The following is a 17,321-nucleotide window of genomic DNA, read 5'->3' on the forward strand; positions in this document are numbered from 1 at the left end:
TACTAATGACACAGTCAAACCACCCTTTATCCTAGTTCACTCACGTGGTGGTGTGATCTCTTTCTCCAATGCTACATGAAGATGGTCTCCTTACTGGCCATGTCTGCAGCAGAGACCAGTATTGATGTTTTGTGGTGCAGAAAAATGGGTTTGAAGCAGACAGTAGGGAATATAATTGTATTTGTGTTCTTCCTGAAACTATTAAACTGAACATGAAACATATGCCAATTCTGGACATAAAAATAGTTCAACAGTATTAAGCAATAATTTCCTAGTAACAAACAGATGATTATTGACTAATAAAGGAATCATTTTGGATCATGTGAACATTGCTACAATTGATGTATTTTCTGATGATTTTGAGGGAGAAGATGTCACAACTAACCACATTATTTTCAACATATGCATTCCAGGTGAAACTGAATGCCAAATTACTTACTCAAAAGGCACAGTTTGCATGGAGATACCATCAGTGATATTAATAGCTTCTGTTAAGCAATCTATGAATGGCACAACCAGCCCATTTGATTCTAACATATTTTAAACAGATTTATACTTTTGATTCTTAATATCATGAACTTATACTTGAGACTGGAATTACATACTCATGGGCTTAATGTGCCTCGTTAATTCCTATGTGAAAATAAATATGTTTACAACCAGCCCTCCTAAACAGAAGCTAATTTTGGATAAAAACCCTAGAATATGTTTGTTTCAGCCGACATTTTCATCACTATACACATATGTACATATTACAAGCTAGATGTGTATATTGCTTAAGAATAATCATGTGACTCACATCTTTAATGTAGTTCATCTCTTCCTTTAGCTGATGAGTAGACCATTCATAAACAACCACTTCATTCTGATGCTTACTGTCCGAACGATGTACAACACCATAAACCATACCATGAGAAGGTGATTTGGATGAGGAACCCTCTTTTGGTACTGTGTACAGGTGCTGCAAAAACAAGAAACAACTCATTATTGACGTAAAATGAATATGGTGACAAAAACAAATTATAACATATTTCAGCAATTAATTTGTGAATTGACTGAAATGTTGGCATGCTGCAGCAAAGCAAAAGCAGGAAATTCTGAGGGATTCACTGTACATATTAATTGCTTACCAATTCATTTAATGTTATGCAATTATTTGCATGGTAATAATTCTGGAGGCTTTAGTATGTTTGGCAATACCAAGAGGGTCTGGTAAAAGGCATGGCCAGCAAGGTGAGAAATGGCATTTAAAGTTGCTGATAGAATGCCAGAGTTAAGACAATGCTAAGAGGCCAGGCAGGACTAAAGGAGGAGGCCGTTATAGGTTAACATCTACATTACGTTTTAAATCTGTCTTGAATGTTTGTTTTGAATGAGTTCAATTCGGAAGTTGCCCATAAATCACATACAAGGCCATTGCAGAGTTGTTCTCTGATGACAAAGGAAAATGTATGATTTTTTTGATGAGGGGAGTGGTAAGTATGTGGAATGTTTATGATATATGGGTACATTCACAAAATTATGCATAATACATTGTGAGAAAATCCACCTTTTGGCACGGTTAACCCAATGTTTTGTTGAATTTTATTGCTGGTTTTTAGTCTGAGGCACTGCTGTCCAGTGCCCAGTGTGTCTGAACATACTCCTAAAACATGTAGAAATTAGTTAAATATGCCAATTAAGGATTAGCCATAGTATGTGGTGTGCAAACTGAATGGAAAGTTAAAAGTCACCTGTGGGCTACAGCACCTAATGTGCCATCTACTAACGTGATAAGGAAGGAAAATCTCACTTACCCAGTGTACATCTGTTCGTGGCATTAGTCGCTGCAGATTCACATGCTTTGCACATCCCGCCATCTAGTGTTGGGCTCGGAGTGTTACAAGTTGTTTTTCTTCGAAGAAGTCTTTTTGAGTCACGAGATCGAGGGACTCCTCCCATTTCGGCTCCTTTGCGCATGGGCGTCGACTCCATCTTAGATTGTTTTCCCCGCAGAGGGTGAGGTAGGAGTTGTGTACTATAGTAATAGTGCCCATGCAATGGAGTGAATATGTATGTACATAATGTAGTTTAAAGTGATATATTTTCAAATTTACAACTGTTCAAGATCAACTTCAAAACGGCTACAGGCTCCTGGGGAGGCGGGTGGGCGCATGTGAATCTGCAGCGACTAATGCCACGAACAGATGTACACTGGGTAAGTGACATTTTCCGTTCAATGGCATGTGTAGCTGCAGATACACATGCTTTGTATAGACTAGTAAGCAGTTATCTCCCCAAAAGCGGTGGTTCAGCCTGTAGGAGTTGAAGTTGTTTGAAACAATGTTCGTAGTACTGCTTGGCCTACTGTGGCTTGCTGTGCCGTTAACACATCCACGCAGTAGTGTTTGGTAAACATATGAGGCGTAGACCAAGTGGCTGCCTTACATATTTCAGTCATTGGAATATTTCCTAGAAAGGCCATGGTAGCACCTTTCTTTCTAGTCGAGTGTGCCTTTGGTGTAATAGGCAGTTCTCTTTTTGCTTTGAGATAACAAGTTTGAATGCACTTAACTATCCATCTAGCAATGCCTTGTTTTGAAATTGGATTTCCTGTATGAGGTTTTTGGAAAGCAATAAATAATTGTTTTGTTTTCCAAATTTGTTTTGTTCTGTCAATGTAGTACATTAACGCTCTTTTGATGTCTAATGTATGTAGTGCTCTTTCAGCTACCGAATTTGGCTGTGGGAAGAACACTGGTAGTTCTACTGTTTGATTCAAGTGGAACGGTGATATGACTTATGGTAAGAATTTAGGATTTGTTCGTAAGACTACTTTATGCTTGTGTATCTGAATAAATGGTTCTTGTATGGTAAATGCTTGTATCTCACTTACTCTTCTTAGAGATGTGATAGCAATTAGAAATGCAACTTTCCATGTTAAGTATTGCATTTCACATGAGTGCATAGGTTCGAAAGGTGGACCCATGAGTCGAGTTAAGACAATGTTGAGGTTCCACAAAGGAACTGGTGGTGTTCTTGGTGGTATAATTCTCTTCAGGCCTTCCATAAACGCTTTTATGACTGGTATCCTAAATAATGAAGTTGAGTGCGTAAATTGCAGATAAGCTGAAATTGCGGTAAGATGTATTTTAATGGATGAAAAAGCTAGCTTTGACTTTTGCAAATGTAGTAAGTAGCTTACAATGTCTTTAGCAGATGTGTGTAATGGCTGGATTTGATTATTATGGCAATAATAAACAAATCTTTTCCACTTATTTGCACAGCAATGTCTAGTGGTTGGTTTCCTAGCTTGTTTTATGACCTTCATACATTCCTGTGTAAGGTCTAAGTGTCCGAATTCTAAGATTTCAGGAGCCAAATTGCTAGATTCAGCGATGCTGGATTTGGGTGTCTGATCTGTTGTTTGTGTTGAGTTAACAGATCTGGTTTGTTTGGTAGTTTGACATGAGGCACTACTGAGAGGTCTAGTAGTGTTGTGTACCAAGGTTGTCTTGCCCAAGTTGGTGCTATTAGTATGAGTTTGAGTTTGTTTTGACTCAATTTGTTTACCAGATATGGAAGGAGTGGGAAAGGGGGAAAAGCGTATGGAAATATCCCTGACCAACTCATCCATAACGCATTGCCCTGAGACTGATCCTGTGGGTATGTGGATGCGAAGTTTTGGCATTTTGCGTTTTCTTTTGTTGCAAATAGGTCTATTTGTGGTGTTCCCCACCTTTGGAAGTAAGTGCTTAGTATTTGGGGGCGAATCTCCCATTCGTGGATCTGTTGGTGATCCCGAAAAAGATTGTCTGCTAACTGATTCTGAATCCCTGGAATAAACTGTGCTATTAGGTGAATGTGGTTGTGAATCGCCCAATGCCATATTCTCTGTGCCAGGAGACACAACTGTGTTGAGTGTGTTCCTCCCTGTTTGTTCAGATAATACATCGTTGTCATGTTGTCTGTTTTGACAAGGATGTGTTTGTGGCTTATTATGGGTTGAAATGCTTTCAACACTAGAAATACTGCCAGTAGTTCTAAGTGATTTATGTGAAACTGACTTTGCTGAGTGTCCCATTGTCCCTGGATGCTGTGTTGATTGAAGTGTGCTCCCCACCCTTTCATGGAGGCATCTGTAGTTATTACGTATTGAGGCACTGGGTCTGGGAAAGGCCGCCCTTGGTTTAAATGTATATTGTTCCACCATAGAAGCTAGGTGTATGTTTGGCGGTCTATCAACACTAGATCTAGAAGTTGACCCTTTGCCTGTGACCATTGTGATGCTAGGCACTGTTGTAAGGGCCGCATGTACAATCTGGCGTTTGGGACAATGGCTATGCATGAGGACATCATGCCTAGTAGTTTCATCACCATCTTGACCTGTATTCTTTGTTTTGGATACATGGCCTGTATTACATTGTGAAATGCTTGTCCCCTTTGTGGACTTGGAGTGGCAACCCCTTTTTTTGTGTTGATTGTCGGCCCTAAGTATTGCTGTGTTTGACACGGCTGAAGGTGTGACTTTGTGTAGTTGAGTGAGAAACCTAGTTTGTGGAGGGTTTCGATTACATACTTTGTGTGTTGTGAACACTGTTCTTGCGTGTTGGTTTTGATTAACCAATCGTCTAGGTACGGGAACACGTGTATTTGCTGTCTTCTGATATGCGCAGCTACTACTGCCAGGCATTTTGTAAAAACTCTTGGCGCAGTTGTTATCCCAAATGGCAACACTTTGAATTGGTAATGTACCCCTTGGAATACAAACCTTAGGTACTTTCTGTGTGAAGGATGTATCGGTATATGGAAGTATGCATCCTTTAGGTCTAGTATTGTCATGTAGTCTTGTTGTTTGAGCAATGGGATTACGTCCTGTAATGTCACCATATGAAAGTGATCTGATTTGATGTAGGTATTTAACGTTCTGAGATCTAATATGGGTCTAGGAGTTTTGTCCTTTTGGGGTATGAGAAAGTAAAGAGAGTAAACTCCTGTTCCTTTCTGATGAATTGGTACTAATTCTATTGCTTCTTTTTGTAACAACGCTTGGACCTCCATTTGTAGAAGATCCATGTGTTGTTTTGACATATTGTGTGTTTTCGGTGGGACATTTGGAGGGAAATTGAGAAATTCTATGCAATAACCATGCTGGATAATTGCTAGGACCCAAGTATCTGTTGTTATTTCCTCCCATTGTTTGTAGAACTTGGTTAGCCTCCCCCCCCACAGGTGTTATGTGTTGGGGATTTGTGTAAGTCACTGCTTGTTTTGTGGAGTTTTGGGACTTTGGAACTTCCCTCTACTTTTTTGGAACTGTCCCCCTCTATATTGTCCCCGAAAACTTCCCCGCTGATATTGGCTCTGATAAGTGGGCCTTGTTTGTGAGGTTGTGGGTTCCGTGCTTTGTCCTCGAAACCCCCCTCAAAGCTGTGTTTTACGAAATGTGCCTCTGCTCTGTGGGGAGTGGAGTGCGCCCATGGCTTTGGCTGTATCAGTGTCCTTTTTAAGCTTTTCGATGGCAGTGTCCACCTCCGGCCCAAACAACTGCTGTCCGTTAAATGGCATATTCAGCACGGCTTGTTGTATTTCCGGCTTGAATCCTGATGTACGCAGCCATGCATGTCTCCTTATTGTCACTGCTGTGTTCACCGTTCTAGCAGCGGTGTCTGCTGCATCCATTGCTGACCGTATCTGATTGTTTGAGATACTCTGTCCTTCTTCCACCACTTGCTGTGCTCTCTTTTGGAACTCCTTGGGTAAATGTTCTATAAAGTGTTGCATTTCGTCCCAATGAGCCCTATCGTATCTGGCCAACAAAGCCTGTGAGTTTGCAATACGCCACTGGTTTGCTGCCTGTGCCACCACCCTTTTCCCTGCTGCATCGAACTTACGACTCTCTTTATCTGGAGGTGGTGCATCTCCTGAAGTGTGTGAGTTCGCCCTCTTGCGAGCTACCCCTACTACTACCACTGAGTCCGGTGTTAACTGTTGTGTGATGTACACGGGGTCTGTTGGTGGCGGTTTATATTTTTTCTCCACTCTTGGAGTAATGGCCCTTCCTTTTACAGGCTCCTCAAACACTTGTCTGGAGTGTTTTAGCATTCCAGGTAGCATGGGGAGACTCTGGTACTGGCTGTGTGTGGACGACAGTGTATTAAATAGAAAGTCGTCTTCAATTGGCTCTGGATGCAGGCTGACATTATGAAACGCCGCTGCCCTTGACACCACCTGTGCGTATGCTGTACTATCTTCTGGTGGTGACGGTCTAGCTGGATAACAGTCAGGACTGTTATCTGACACTGGTGCATCATAAAGATCCCACGCGTCTGGATCATCCTGACTCATCCCTGTATGAGTTGGGGATTGCATCATTGGTGGAGTGGCTACCGGTGATGGTTGCGGAGAGCGTTGTGGTGACGGTGGCGGGGTTACTTGTTTAGCCACCTTTGCCTGTGGCTGCTTGTCTTTCTCCTGGAAGGCAAGTTTGCATTTCATTCGAGTCGGAGGGAGAGTGCTGATCTACCCCGTTTCCTTTTGGATGTGGAGCCTTCTTTGGGTGTAGTCTGGCTCCATTGTCTCCAGTTCCTGTCCAAATCTATGTGTTTTCATTTGTGAGGACAGGCCTTGTTCCTCTGTGTAGGAACTTGATTTCAGTTCCGAGGCCGGATGTTTCGGTATTGAAACCTTTTCGGCTGCTTTTTTCGGTTCCGACGACACTTTTTTGCTCTTTGGCGTACAGATTTCTCAGCGCCGACTTGGTTCGGTGCCGCTCTCTCTGTGCCGAGATTGCTCTGACCCGGCGTCGAGTCTGCTCTGACCCGGGGTCGAGTGTGCTCTGTGCCGGTATCTCGACCGGAGTCGGATGACTTCGACACATGCATGCCCTTTTTCGGTGCCGATGCCCGGTCACCTATTTTTCGGGTTAAGCCATGGCCTGTGGGCGGTGGCGTCCCCTGGGCTTTACTGGTTTTTACGTGAGTCTTGTGTATCGACGTCTTACTCGCGGTTTTCGGCGTCTGTTCAGGATCGTCCATTTCCGAGTCCGAATCCTCGATGGAGAAGGCTTCCTCTTCTTCCTCCATGTGTTTTAGTCCTGTCGGCACCGACGCCATCTGTAATCTTCTTGCTCTTTGGTCCCTTAAAGTCTTTCTGGACCGAAATGCTCGACAGGCCTCACAGGCATCCTCTTTGTGTTCTGGCGACAAACACAAATTACAGACCAGATGCTGATCTGTGTAAGGATACTTGTTGTGGCATTCGGGGCAGAAGCGGAATGGGGTCTGTTCCATTAGCCTTGAAGACGCACGCGGTCGGGTCGACCAGGCCACAGCGGGGAATCGAAAACCCCGAAGGGTCGCTGGAGCTCTTCTGAATTCGGTGTCGATCTGTTGTAGCTAACCCGATACCGAACGCAAACAATACCGTCGAATTTTCCGAGTTTTTCACTAACTTTCCGAACCGAAGCGCGGAGCGAAAAGGAACACGTCCGAATCCGATGGCGGAAAGAAAACAATCTAAAATGGAGTTGATGCCCATGCGCAATGGAGCCGAAATGGGAGGAGTCCCTCGATCTTGTGACTCGAAAAGACTTCTTCGAAGAAAAACAACTTGTAACACTCCGAGCCCAACACTAGATGGTGGGATGTGCAAAGCATGTGTATCTGCAGCTACACATGCCATCGAACATATAGCTTCAGGCCTACCATTGCACCTTCACTGGCACAGTTAAAACTGCAGTGTGATGTTAAAATAACCCTTTGTGACAGGTGACCTACCCCCTGTTTTAAATATTAGTAAGTTACCACATGTATGTCTTGTATAGCGACAAGGCATTGTATTTAAAATGGGACAGTGGGACCAGTGGCTGGCCTAACTGTCTGGTGTAGAAGTGCAGATTAAAATACTGATCCTACATACTAAGGAAAGGGGCCAGCTAAAAATAGTTAAACCTCTATTTTCAAGTTTTTTAAATAAATACTGAAGTTGGATTTTTAATACATAGAAGGAATAATAAATATAAAGAAAAGGTAACTTTTAGAAAGTTACCCTTTAACTGCCAAAACTTTCAGTGGCCTAATTTGTATTAGTTTTCCAGCTACTCTCATCCTTGAGGTGTGAAAAAGTCCCCCATGAACACACAATAGGTTGACCTGAATGGCAGAGATGACTTCTCTAAGCTCAACAGAATTTACAGGGTGGGGGCTATGCCCCTCCTGTTGACACTTCAGTGTTGAATCCTGCTTGACAAGTCTGTCTGAAGCACATGTAAAAGTGTTGCCCCCTTTGAAGAATGAAAACAAGATGCTAGGACAAGGGTTTTGTTCTGCCTGTTTGGTTGATGGTTGATGGCTTTGGTACTACCAGACTTGTGTTTTTGGGATTGTTGCGGGTACAGTGTCTGCCTCCAACTGAATTTTAGTGATAGATGTGTGGAGGACTGTTAGACCTGACATGCCTTAGGGTGGTCACCCCTAACTTTTTGCCTGCCTCCCTCCACTTTTTGGACCCTGTTTTGCTGGCTTTTAGACTCTGCGCACTTTACCACTGCTAACCAGTGCTAAAGTGCATATGCTCTCTCCCTTTTTAAACATGGTAACTTGGATCATACCTGATTGGACTATTTAATTTACTTATGAGTCCCTAGTAATGTGCACTATATGTGCCTAGGGCCTGTAGATTAAAGGCTACTAGTGGACCTGCAGCACTGGTTGTGCCACCCACTTAAGTAGCCCCCTTCACCTTGTCTCAGGCTTGCCATTGCAAGGCCTGTGTGGGCAGTTTCCTTGCCACTTCGACTTGGCATTTAAAAGTACTTGCCAAGCCTAGAACTCCCCTTTTTCTACATATAAGACACCTCTAATGTGTGCCCTAGGTAACCCCTAGAGCAGGGTGCTGTGTAGGTAAAAGGCAGGACATGTACCTGTGTATATATATGTCCTGGTAGTGTAAAACTCCTAAATTCGTTTTTACACTACTGTGAGGCCTGCTCCCTTCATAGGCTAACATTGGGGCTGCCCTCATACATTGTTGAAGTGGCAGCTGCTGATCTGAAAGGAGCAGGAAGGTCATATTTAGTATGGCCAGAATGGTAATACAAAATCCTGCTGACTGGTGAAGTCGGATTTAATATTACTATTCTAGAAATGCCACTTTTAGAAAGTGAGCATTGCTTTGCACTTAAATATTTTTGTGCCTTACAATCCACGTCTGGCTGGGCTTGGTTGACAGCTCCTTGTGCATTCACTCAGACACACCCCAAACACAGGGTACTCAGCCTCACGTGCATACATCTGCATTTTGAATGTGTCTTCCTGGGCTGGGAGGGTGGAGGGCCTGCTCTCACACAAAGGACTGCCACACACCCTACTGGGACCCTGGCAGACAGGATTGAACTGAAAGGGGACCTGGTGCACTTCTTAGCCACTCTTTGAAGTCTCCCCCACTTCAAAGGCACATTTGGGTGTAAAACAGGGCCTCTGCCCTACCTCATCAGACACTTGCTGGAGAAGAAACCTGAACCAGAAACTACATCCTGCCAAGAAGAACTGCCTGGCTGCTCAAAGGACTCACCTGTCTGCTTTCTACAAAGGTCTGCTGCCTTGCTGTTGGCCTGCTGCCTTGCTGAACTCTTGTCTGGCTGTGAAAGTGCTCTCCAAGGGCTTGGATAGAGCTTGCCTCCTGTTCCCTGAAGTCTCAGGACCAAAAAGACTTCTCTTTTTCACTTGAACGCTCCGTGCGCCAATAGTTTCGATGCACAGCTTGTTCCACGGCACACCGACGCTGATCGACGCAACGCCTTCGGGACAACCGGAACTTCGACGCACGGCCTCGCAAGGACAACGCCGCCCGACCTCCAGAGGAGAAATCGACGCGACGCCTGCCGTGAGAGCGAAACTTCGACGCGCAGCCCGCAGAACGACGCGCAGCCAGAAAACAAGCAGGAAAATCCACGCACAGACCCGGGACATCTGGTAATCCCCGCGATCCACAGAAAGAGACTGTCCGTGCGCCAGAAAATGACGCACGACTTCCCCGCGAGGAAAATAACGACGCAAGTCCGTGTGTGCTGGGGAGAAATCGACGCACACACCATTTTTCAGCGTATCTCTTCTTCTGTGGCCCTCTGAGGAGATTTTACACTCCAAACCAGGTACTTTGTGCTTGAAAGAGACTTTGTTTGCTTTTTAAAGACTTAAGACACTTCATATCACTTTTCAGTGATCTCTCTACAAATTCACATTGCAACTTTATTCGTTTTGAGCTACAATTATCCTGATAAATATTATATATTTTTTTCTAAACACTGTGTGGTGTATTTTTGTGGTGCTATATGGCGGTATTGTATGATTTATTGCACAAATACTTTACACATTGCCTTCTAAGTTAAGCCTGACTGCTCGTGCCAAGCTACCAGAGGGTGGGCACAGGCTAATTTTGGATTGTGTGTGACTTACCCTGACTAGAGTGATGGTTCTTGCTTGGACAGCCACCTGACTGCCAACCAAAAACCCAATTTCTAACAAGGACACTAGGATTTCCAATGTACACACCCACCATGTAGTTGGCATCAGTGACCTGTGAGAAGGACGTGAGGAGATTGGACCCCTTTCATTTGAAATCCAAGGACCCAAAGATATCTAAGAATCATAAGTCTGATCCCCTGGGTTGCTTCAGGAACATAATAAAAGCTGAAGAGGACATTCCTGTGAAGAATCGAGTTGACCAATGGCAACTGCACTTGACTGGACTTTGCTGTTCCCCTCCGCCTCACTGCCTGAGAGTCTCTAAATGTCTCTAAATGCTCTCTTTGCGGTCTTGGGAGCCTTTGCAGTCTACTCCTTTTTGTTGTTTGGGCACCAAAAGAGGTTAAGCAGTTTGGGAATGCTTTCAAAAAGTTTGTTCTAGAGCTCCTAAGGAACTGACATTTTCCTCAGTAAAAGGACAAAGTTTTGTTTCAGATTGGGACTTAGAAAACTTTTTGAACATCCCTACTTCCAGGCAATAGATGAACTAATCTACTTGGTGTATCTTGGGCTAAATTGTAGGGGGGCTTAAATCACACATAGACTAGGTATTGCGACCTCTGATTACCATTGGTGCTTTGCACTTTTTGGCACTATTTTCATTTAAATCTCTAAAAAATCATATCTATGGAAATTCATATCTATGGATTTTTCCATGTTGGTGTCATTTTTATTACATTTTACTCAGTTTTCCAAATTGGAGATAGATTTTTATTGTGTTGTATTTTTGATTTTTTCTTTTTACTGTTTTGGCACTTCTAAGTGCTTTACATATTTTATTTTATAGGATAAGCATGTCTAATCGTGCCCCAGCTACCAAGAGTTGGGCTCAATTTTAAACTACTTAAACCTTTGAACGACCTACCAAGGTTGTGAATTTAATACTTGTAGTAGACACCAATCCACCCCAACTAATAAAAAAGATTCTCATATATGTTAAATGCATTTCACCAGTATCTTGTGTAAGTTTTCCCCACCATTCTATACCTGGAATAGCAGAATCAAATGAGGTATTGTAAGAAACTCGTTCAAGGAGCAAATGTCCCATTAGAGGGGAAAATGTCTCTCGGCAAGACACTTTCTATTCATACCAGTGTCCTTCAGGGAAAAAATGCAACATTTGGTGATATGTGAAGTGTTGAAAATGTCACACATTTCCAGCAAAGTAACATTTGGGAGTTACTCAATATTACACTGGTGAAACACAAATTTCCACATACTTGCCAAGGTTGTCTTTTCATTTTTAATCAAGGTGGTAAGTGCTCTATTACATTATGTCAACGGTCGGATGTTATCTACCTTCAAGAAACTCGAATGTATACATTGTGGTCCAGTCCTTTAGAAGGCTGAACAGAAGATGCAGATGGTCTTTATATTTCATAATGCTCGCTAACTATATCCAATGCAGTAAATTAAGATGCTTATGTATTCTTTATTGAATGATGTTTATTGCAGTCTTGTATTAAGCAAGTTTATTCTTCTCTATACATGTATTGATAAGATCTGGCAATAGGACATTTGTATATTCTAGGCTTGATTTAAGATTGCCCAAAAATGATTTTTCTTAAGTCAAAAGGTGATGTTACATGCTGCCTGATCAGGGGAGTTCATCTAGGATTAAATGTGCACTGAGGAAACTGGAATTCTTGACCAGATGCTGTGAAAAATGTATAATATTAGCCACAATTAGTGCTCTGTAAATACATGTGATAACAGTGTTCTAAGGAATATTTCCCAACACATTGGACATATACATACTGAAGAATATTTGTGACAAGATTTTAGATCAGAAAGATGTGCAGTTGTGTTTTTGTATATGGTGTGTTCTGTTTCATAGAAAAAAGTTATCTGCATTCTGGCTGCTTTGCAGATGCCGAACATCCTGTTCTGTAGTTGCTTGTTACTCATTCATAAGGTGCGCAGCCAGGCCGCTGGCCAATTCCTCCTGTAGGAGAAGCACACAATTTGCTTGAGGGTAGTTCTTCACTGAAGTGGCAAAGTAGACAAAAAATGTGTATTGGAGTGCAGTCCAGAGTGCTTACCAGTGGTTTTGAATAATGCAAGCATTTCACCATCACCTGTTTGTTTCCCTCAATGTGATACCGTAAGTGAAATGGGTATTTCCAAGTGTAGGTCCCTTAGTCATACTGCCATAAGAATCAAGCTTCACCTCCCACATGACACCTAAACAGGCTGAAACCATCCGAGGTTGCTTCTTTTCTGTTCAGAGGAGGTCTGGCTTGGCATTTCATGTACCACTGGAGTTCCACAGTGAAAAAAAATGATGGACTTGAAGGCAGCCCAGAGTGATTACTAGTGGCTGTGATTAATTTAAGCATTCAACCTATCCTTTTATTTTCCTAGTCTTATTTGCAAGTCAGAGGAGGAAAATGATGTACTGTGTCCAGAGCCACAGACTGGTGAAAGAGTATACGCACATGTGGCCATTTTTTTGTTGAATTAATGGAAGATTTTTAGCCACTTATATGGCCATCTCTGCACTGTGGAATAGAGAGGACCCCGACTGTTTTGGCTACAATAAGTTGTTTAAATATGGCTACTTTTGAAAACTTTTCATAGGTGGGTGTTTTAAGATTGTAAGGCTACAGAGAATGTTGCTAGTAGGTCTGTATCTCAAGTCTTACGGACACGCCCGTGTTTCTGTAGTAAAAGTATCAATGTAGACATGATATAAAACCCTAGGGACAGATTCTTGCTGTAAGATGCTTGCAAAATTAGGACCACCTCCACAATTACCGAACCAGTGCTCAGTATTGCCAAAGCAGCTGCACACCAGGTCGAGGGAGTTGGTAGTGGAAGGAGAGAATTGAATACCGTATTGAAGTGAAGCTTGCCACTCGCCTTAAAGTCACCTCTTTCTAAAAGACAAAAGGGACTTTTTTAGATTTGGAGGGGATTAGGAGCATCAAGCAAAAAGTGTCAGCAGTCCTGTCTTTCCTATTAGGAGTGGCACTCTAAATACTCCAGGCGGAACATTTGGTGAATGTCCCATTCTCCCATTCTGGCAAACTCTAAATAAGACCCAAAGATATTAAAACAAACATTAAATGGGATTTACCCTATGTCAAACCCTCTAGACTTCAGGATAATATGCTCCTGTGTTATATTTAAAAAAAAAAAAAAATGTATTGTTTCAATGTTGTGTCAAAATAAATAAAATGTAACTTGCTTCAGTGTAGTGTCAAAACTGGTTGCAGAGCAATGTAAATTCCTTTTGATTCTTAAAGTTTACTTTTGGTAAATCTTGATTGGCTTTCATTTTATGATTTTACTTGAACTTGAGCTTCCTCGCAGTAGATCCACAGAGGTTAGCCTGTGTTACTGTACGAATTCTACCCACTTACGTGACTGGTAGCCTACACTGTAAAGTGATTTGTAATCCCTGAGGAAATTACTCCAATATTATTTAACTCTGTCATGACGTTGGCTTTAGTGGGTCGCCGGTTTGCCTATATCCATAAAGTGTATAGCAACTTGATACTATATTCTAATGCGCTCTGCAAACCAATGGGTTTAGTCCACAATATAGAAAATTGCTAATTGCTGCGAGCTAAACATCAAACTGTAAATTTAGTACTTCATTTTATCTTAGTTGCACATGCTTATACCAATATTCTTCACTGAATATTTTTTTTTTTTTTTATTATTTTTTTTTAACTTCGAGCAATTATGACTGACTTATTCAGTATGGGAGCTGAAATATTCACTGCAAGAGAAATGCAGAGAAACAGCATGAGTGAAAAAGAGAGACAGAGAAAAATAATTAGTAATTACCAGTCAATAGTTATTTTATGAAAATTATTTATCAATTATTATACTGTTCTAATATACAGAGTTTATCTTTGGTGGCTTTTATTAATGAATATCTGTATAGCGCTTCACATTCATATGATTCACCTGGTCCCATTTTTCTTTTCCTCATACCTTATCGTTTGGAGTGGAGCTTAGATGTCCGGTTCCTGTTTTTATTTTAACTTTATGTTACTTAATGTTTGTTTCTTGTAGTGTACTCAGCACTCGCAGCTTGCTGGGGTGGGGGGGGGGGGGGGAAACACTTTTTTTTTTATTGAAAAACTTACCTTCTTCGACACTCCATTCCGCTGTCTTCACTGCAGGCACAGCCTCCCAGCCCTACCCTGCGGCCAATCCGAACACTGCTTTGCATGCAAGCAGCGTTAGGATTGAACAGAGTGCCCTGGCTTTGTGCGCGGACACTATCATGCTCCTTTGGAGCTAACTGACAGCACGGCCATAAATTGAAACCGCTGCAGGGTTAATAACTAATGTTTAACTGTCACTGTGGCTACTGACAATTCCTACAGCACTTTTTTGATTCCACTCGTCCTGTTTTCTTTTCTTTGTAGTTACGTGACTGCAGGGATCATTGGACACCTATTTCCAAGTTTTATTTTAACTTTATTGTATGTATTGTTTATGTCTAGCCTTGTAATAGGGCTGCTGTCTGGCCCCTGGCTGTATTTCTCTTTTGTTATTTTGCCACATCTTATTTGCTAGTCACCTTTTCCTGCCTGTCCCAGACTGGAGGTGGGAATCTCACAATCGTACTCTGTTTGAGCGAGCTGACAGCCCGACCAAAAATCACGATTTCTGCCAGAAAGCAAGGAGGGTTGTTGCCAAATTTTCAAGACCCCTTAATGCTAAAATTGGTGTCAGGTTCTAGGTTTTGTGTGTGGAAAATATTTCAGCAGTCAAGTTATCTAATATTTGAACTATAGACATTTTATCAGTATACTACCCTCTTCTTTCCATGCTCATTGTGATGGCATGCTGACTCATGCAGCTTTACACTTTGATGAGAATATAATGTTGGGGGGAGGAATGGAGACATTATTCTGTGGGCATACAACACTGCATGTATCCAGTTTGAGTTTTTATCATATTTTTTGGATTCATTCAACAAGTTGATCCTGGCCTTCCTCATATTGTTGAACAAAATTAATTTCTTTTTTAGCCTGAGAGAAGTCTAAAAATTGAGCCACTATTTTTTTTTCTTGGATTCTTCATTACCAAACTGCATTTTCCATTTGTAGTTATGTTGTTTCCCACAAGCCATGGATCCTCCTGATGTTAAAGACATTCTTAGACCCTTGGTCAAATTGATACATGAAATAACGTTTGTATTTCCTCAGAACCATTCTGCTCAATCAGCTCGATCTGAGAGTAAGTCCGCATCTTATCTGTTGAGGATATTATATGGGCCATGGAAGCCACTCTAAACCTAACTCTTTCAATAGAATCTAATATTTAAAAAAGTCCAAGAATCTATCCTGCAATGTTTTTTCCAGTGCTGAAATCTGAAGTAGAGCACATATGTATTCTGGAGATTGCTTGGTGGAGAACTACTGATTCTGATGCCAAGGCAGGGGCGGCTGGTAAATTTAAAAAGTGGAAGGAAGAGCGAAATGCCCCCCGAGTTCACAAAAAAAAAAAACACCACCTTACTCCAAAAGCCCATAATGAAAAACCTTCTCCCTCAAAAGCCCAAGATAAAAAAGCCCCTCCCTCCAAAAACAACCCCTTCCTCAGCTGAGTGGAGAGCTTAAAAGTGCGCATGTGAAAAACAGCCGGCCAAGGTGACACGTGCATTTCCAAGTTTTATTTTAACTTCATTTTATGTGACATGTGCACTTTGGAACATCCAGCCAGCCACTGCTCCAGGAGGACACACCCAAATGTCTTTTGCCTTGGGGCCTGGGGCACTGTAGCGTGCACATCAGGTGAAAAGATAAAATAGCAATGAAATCATTTCATTGCCATTTTATGCTTGTCACCCGTGGCGCGCAGTGTGCAGGGGGGGATGCTCTCCTGCCCTCACGGAGACACCCCCGCTGTACCAAGGTGCTATGTGAGCATCTGCTTGGCAAAAGCCTCCATCTTTTGAGAACCAGCCCCCCAAAAATTGTATTTCTACAAGCTATGCATGGCTGAAAACTCACAATATGCCCCAAATTCTCCTTCAATTAAGCTTTCCCAATAAGCTCTTAAACTCCTTTCAGTTTAGATTTCACCCACAACATAGTACAGAGTTGCATTTTTGGTTCCAGATTACCTGAGAGGCATTTTGGATAATGTCAGTGTCCTCATCTTACTAGATCTGTCAGTAGCTTCTGTCATACTCAGAACAGAATCTTACTTTCTTAGCTTTCTGAGCTGGCCATTCATGGCTGCACACTGCAGTGAGAGTATTCCTTTTTCACAAGGAGAGTTCTCAAGGTTCAGCCTGGTTCCATTACCTCAGCAGACAGGTGCCTATGGGTGTGGCACAGGGTTCTATGCTGGGCCACCTTCTTTTTAACTGCTTTTTGGGTTTTGTCTGCACAGCGCACGCTTGCACGCTGTGCTTGCAAAGCCTTGTTACTTAAAAAAACTAATCTTAAAGGGGGCTTAAAGCCCGCCTATTTCTTACCTCTACTTACCATTGGCGGATCTTACATGGGTCCCGCATCACTCTACTCACCATTGCCTGGCTCCCACATGGGTCTCATTTTCTTGCTTCCTATTGGTCAGCACCTCTTTACTTAGCATTGGCTGGCTTCCACATGGGTCTTATTTCCTTGCTACCTATGGGTCAGCAGCTTCTCCTTGCCTCTGGCTTCTTCCAGGTCTTCAGATTCTTCGCTCATGTGGGGGATGTGGGACCAAGCACTGCTTCCGGTGGCCAGTGGCAAGTAAGTACTCTTTTTTTAATTACTTCTGACCATGCACTGAGAGTGCATGTGTCCGCAGTGTCTTGCTTGCACAAGCCCCACTCCAGCTTGAAATGGGTCTGTTGGC

At 42.4% G+C, this 17,321-nt stretch overlaps 1 protein-coding gene across 2 annotated transcripts in view; it reads right to left on the reverse strand.

Moving 5' to 3' along the window:
* Positions 1-17,321, reverse strand: part of MYZAP (myocardial zonula adherens protein) — a 584,270-nt gene that overhangs the window by 407,624 nt on the left and 159,325 nt on the right. For both annotated transcript variants that reach the window (XM_069222400.1, XM_069222399.1), the window contains exon 4: positions 800-961. In XM_069222400.1, coding sequence (XP_069078501.1) covers positions 800-961 — 162 coding nt within the window. The remainder of the gene's footprint in view (positions 1-799; positions 962-17,321) is intronic.

The sequence above is a fragment of the Pleurodeles waltl genome, chromosome 3_1, assembly GCF_031143425.1.
Source record: "Pleurodeles waltl isolate 20211129_DDA chromosome 3_1, aPleWal1.hap1.20221129, whole genome shotgun sequence".
NCBI lineage: Eukaryota > Metazoa > Chordata > Amphibia > Caudata > Salamandridae > Pleurodeles > Pleurodeles waltl.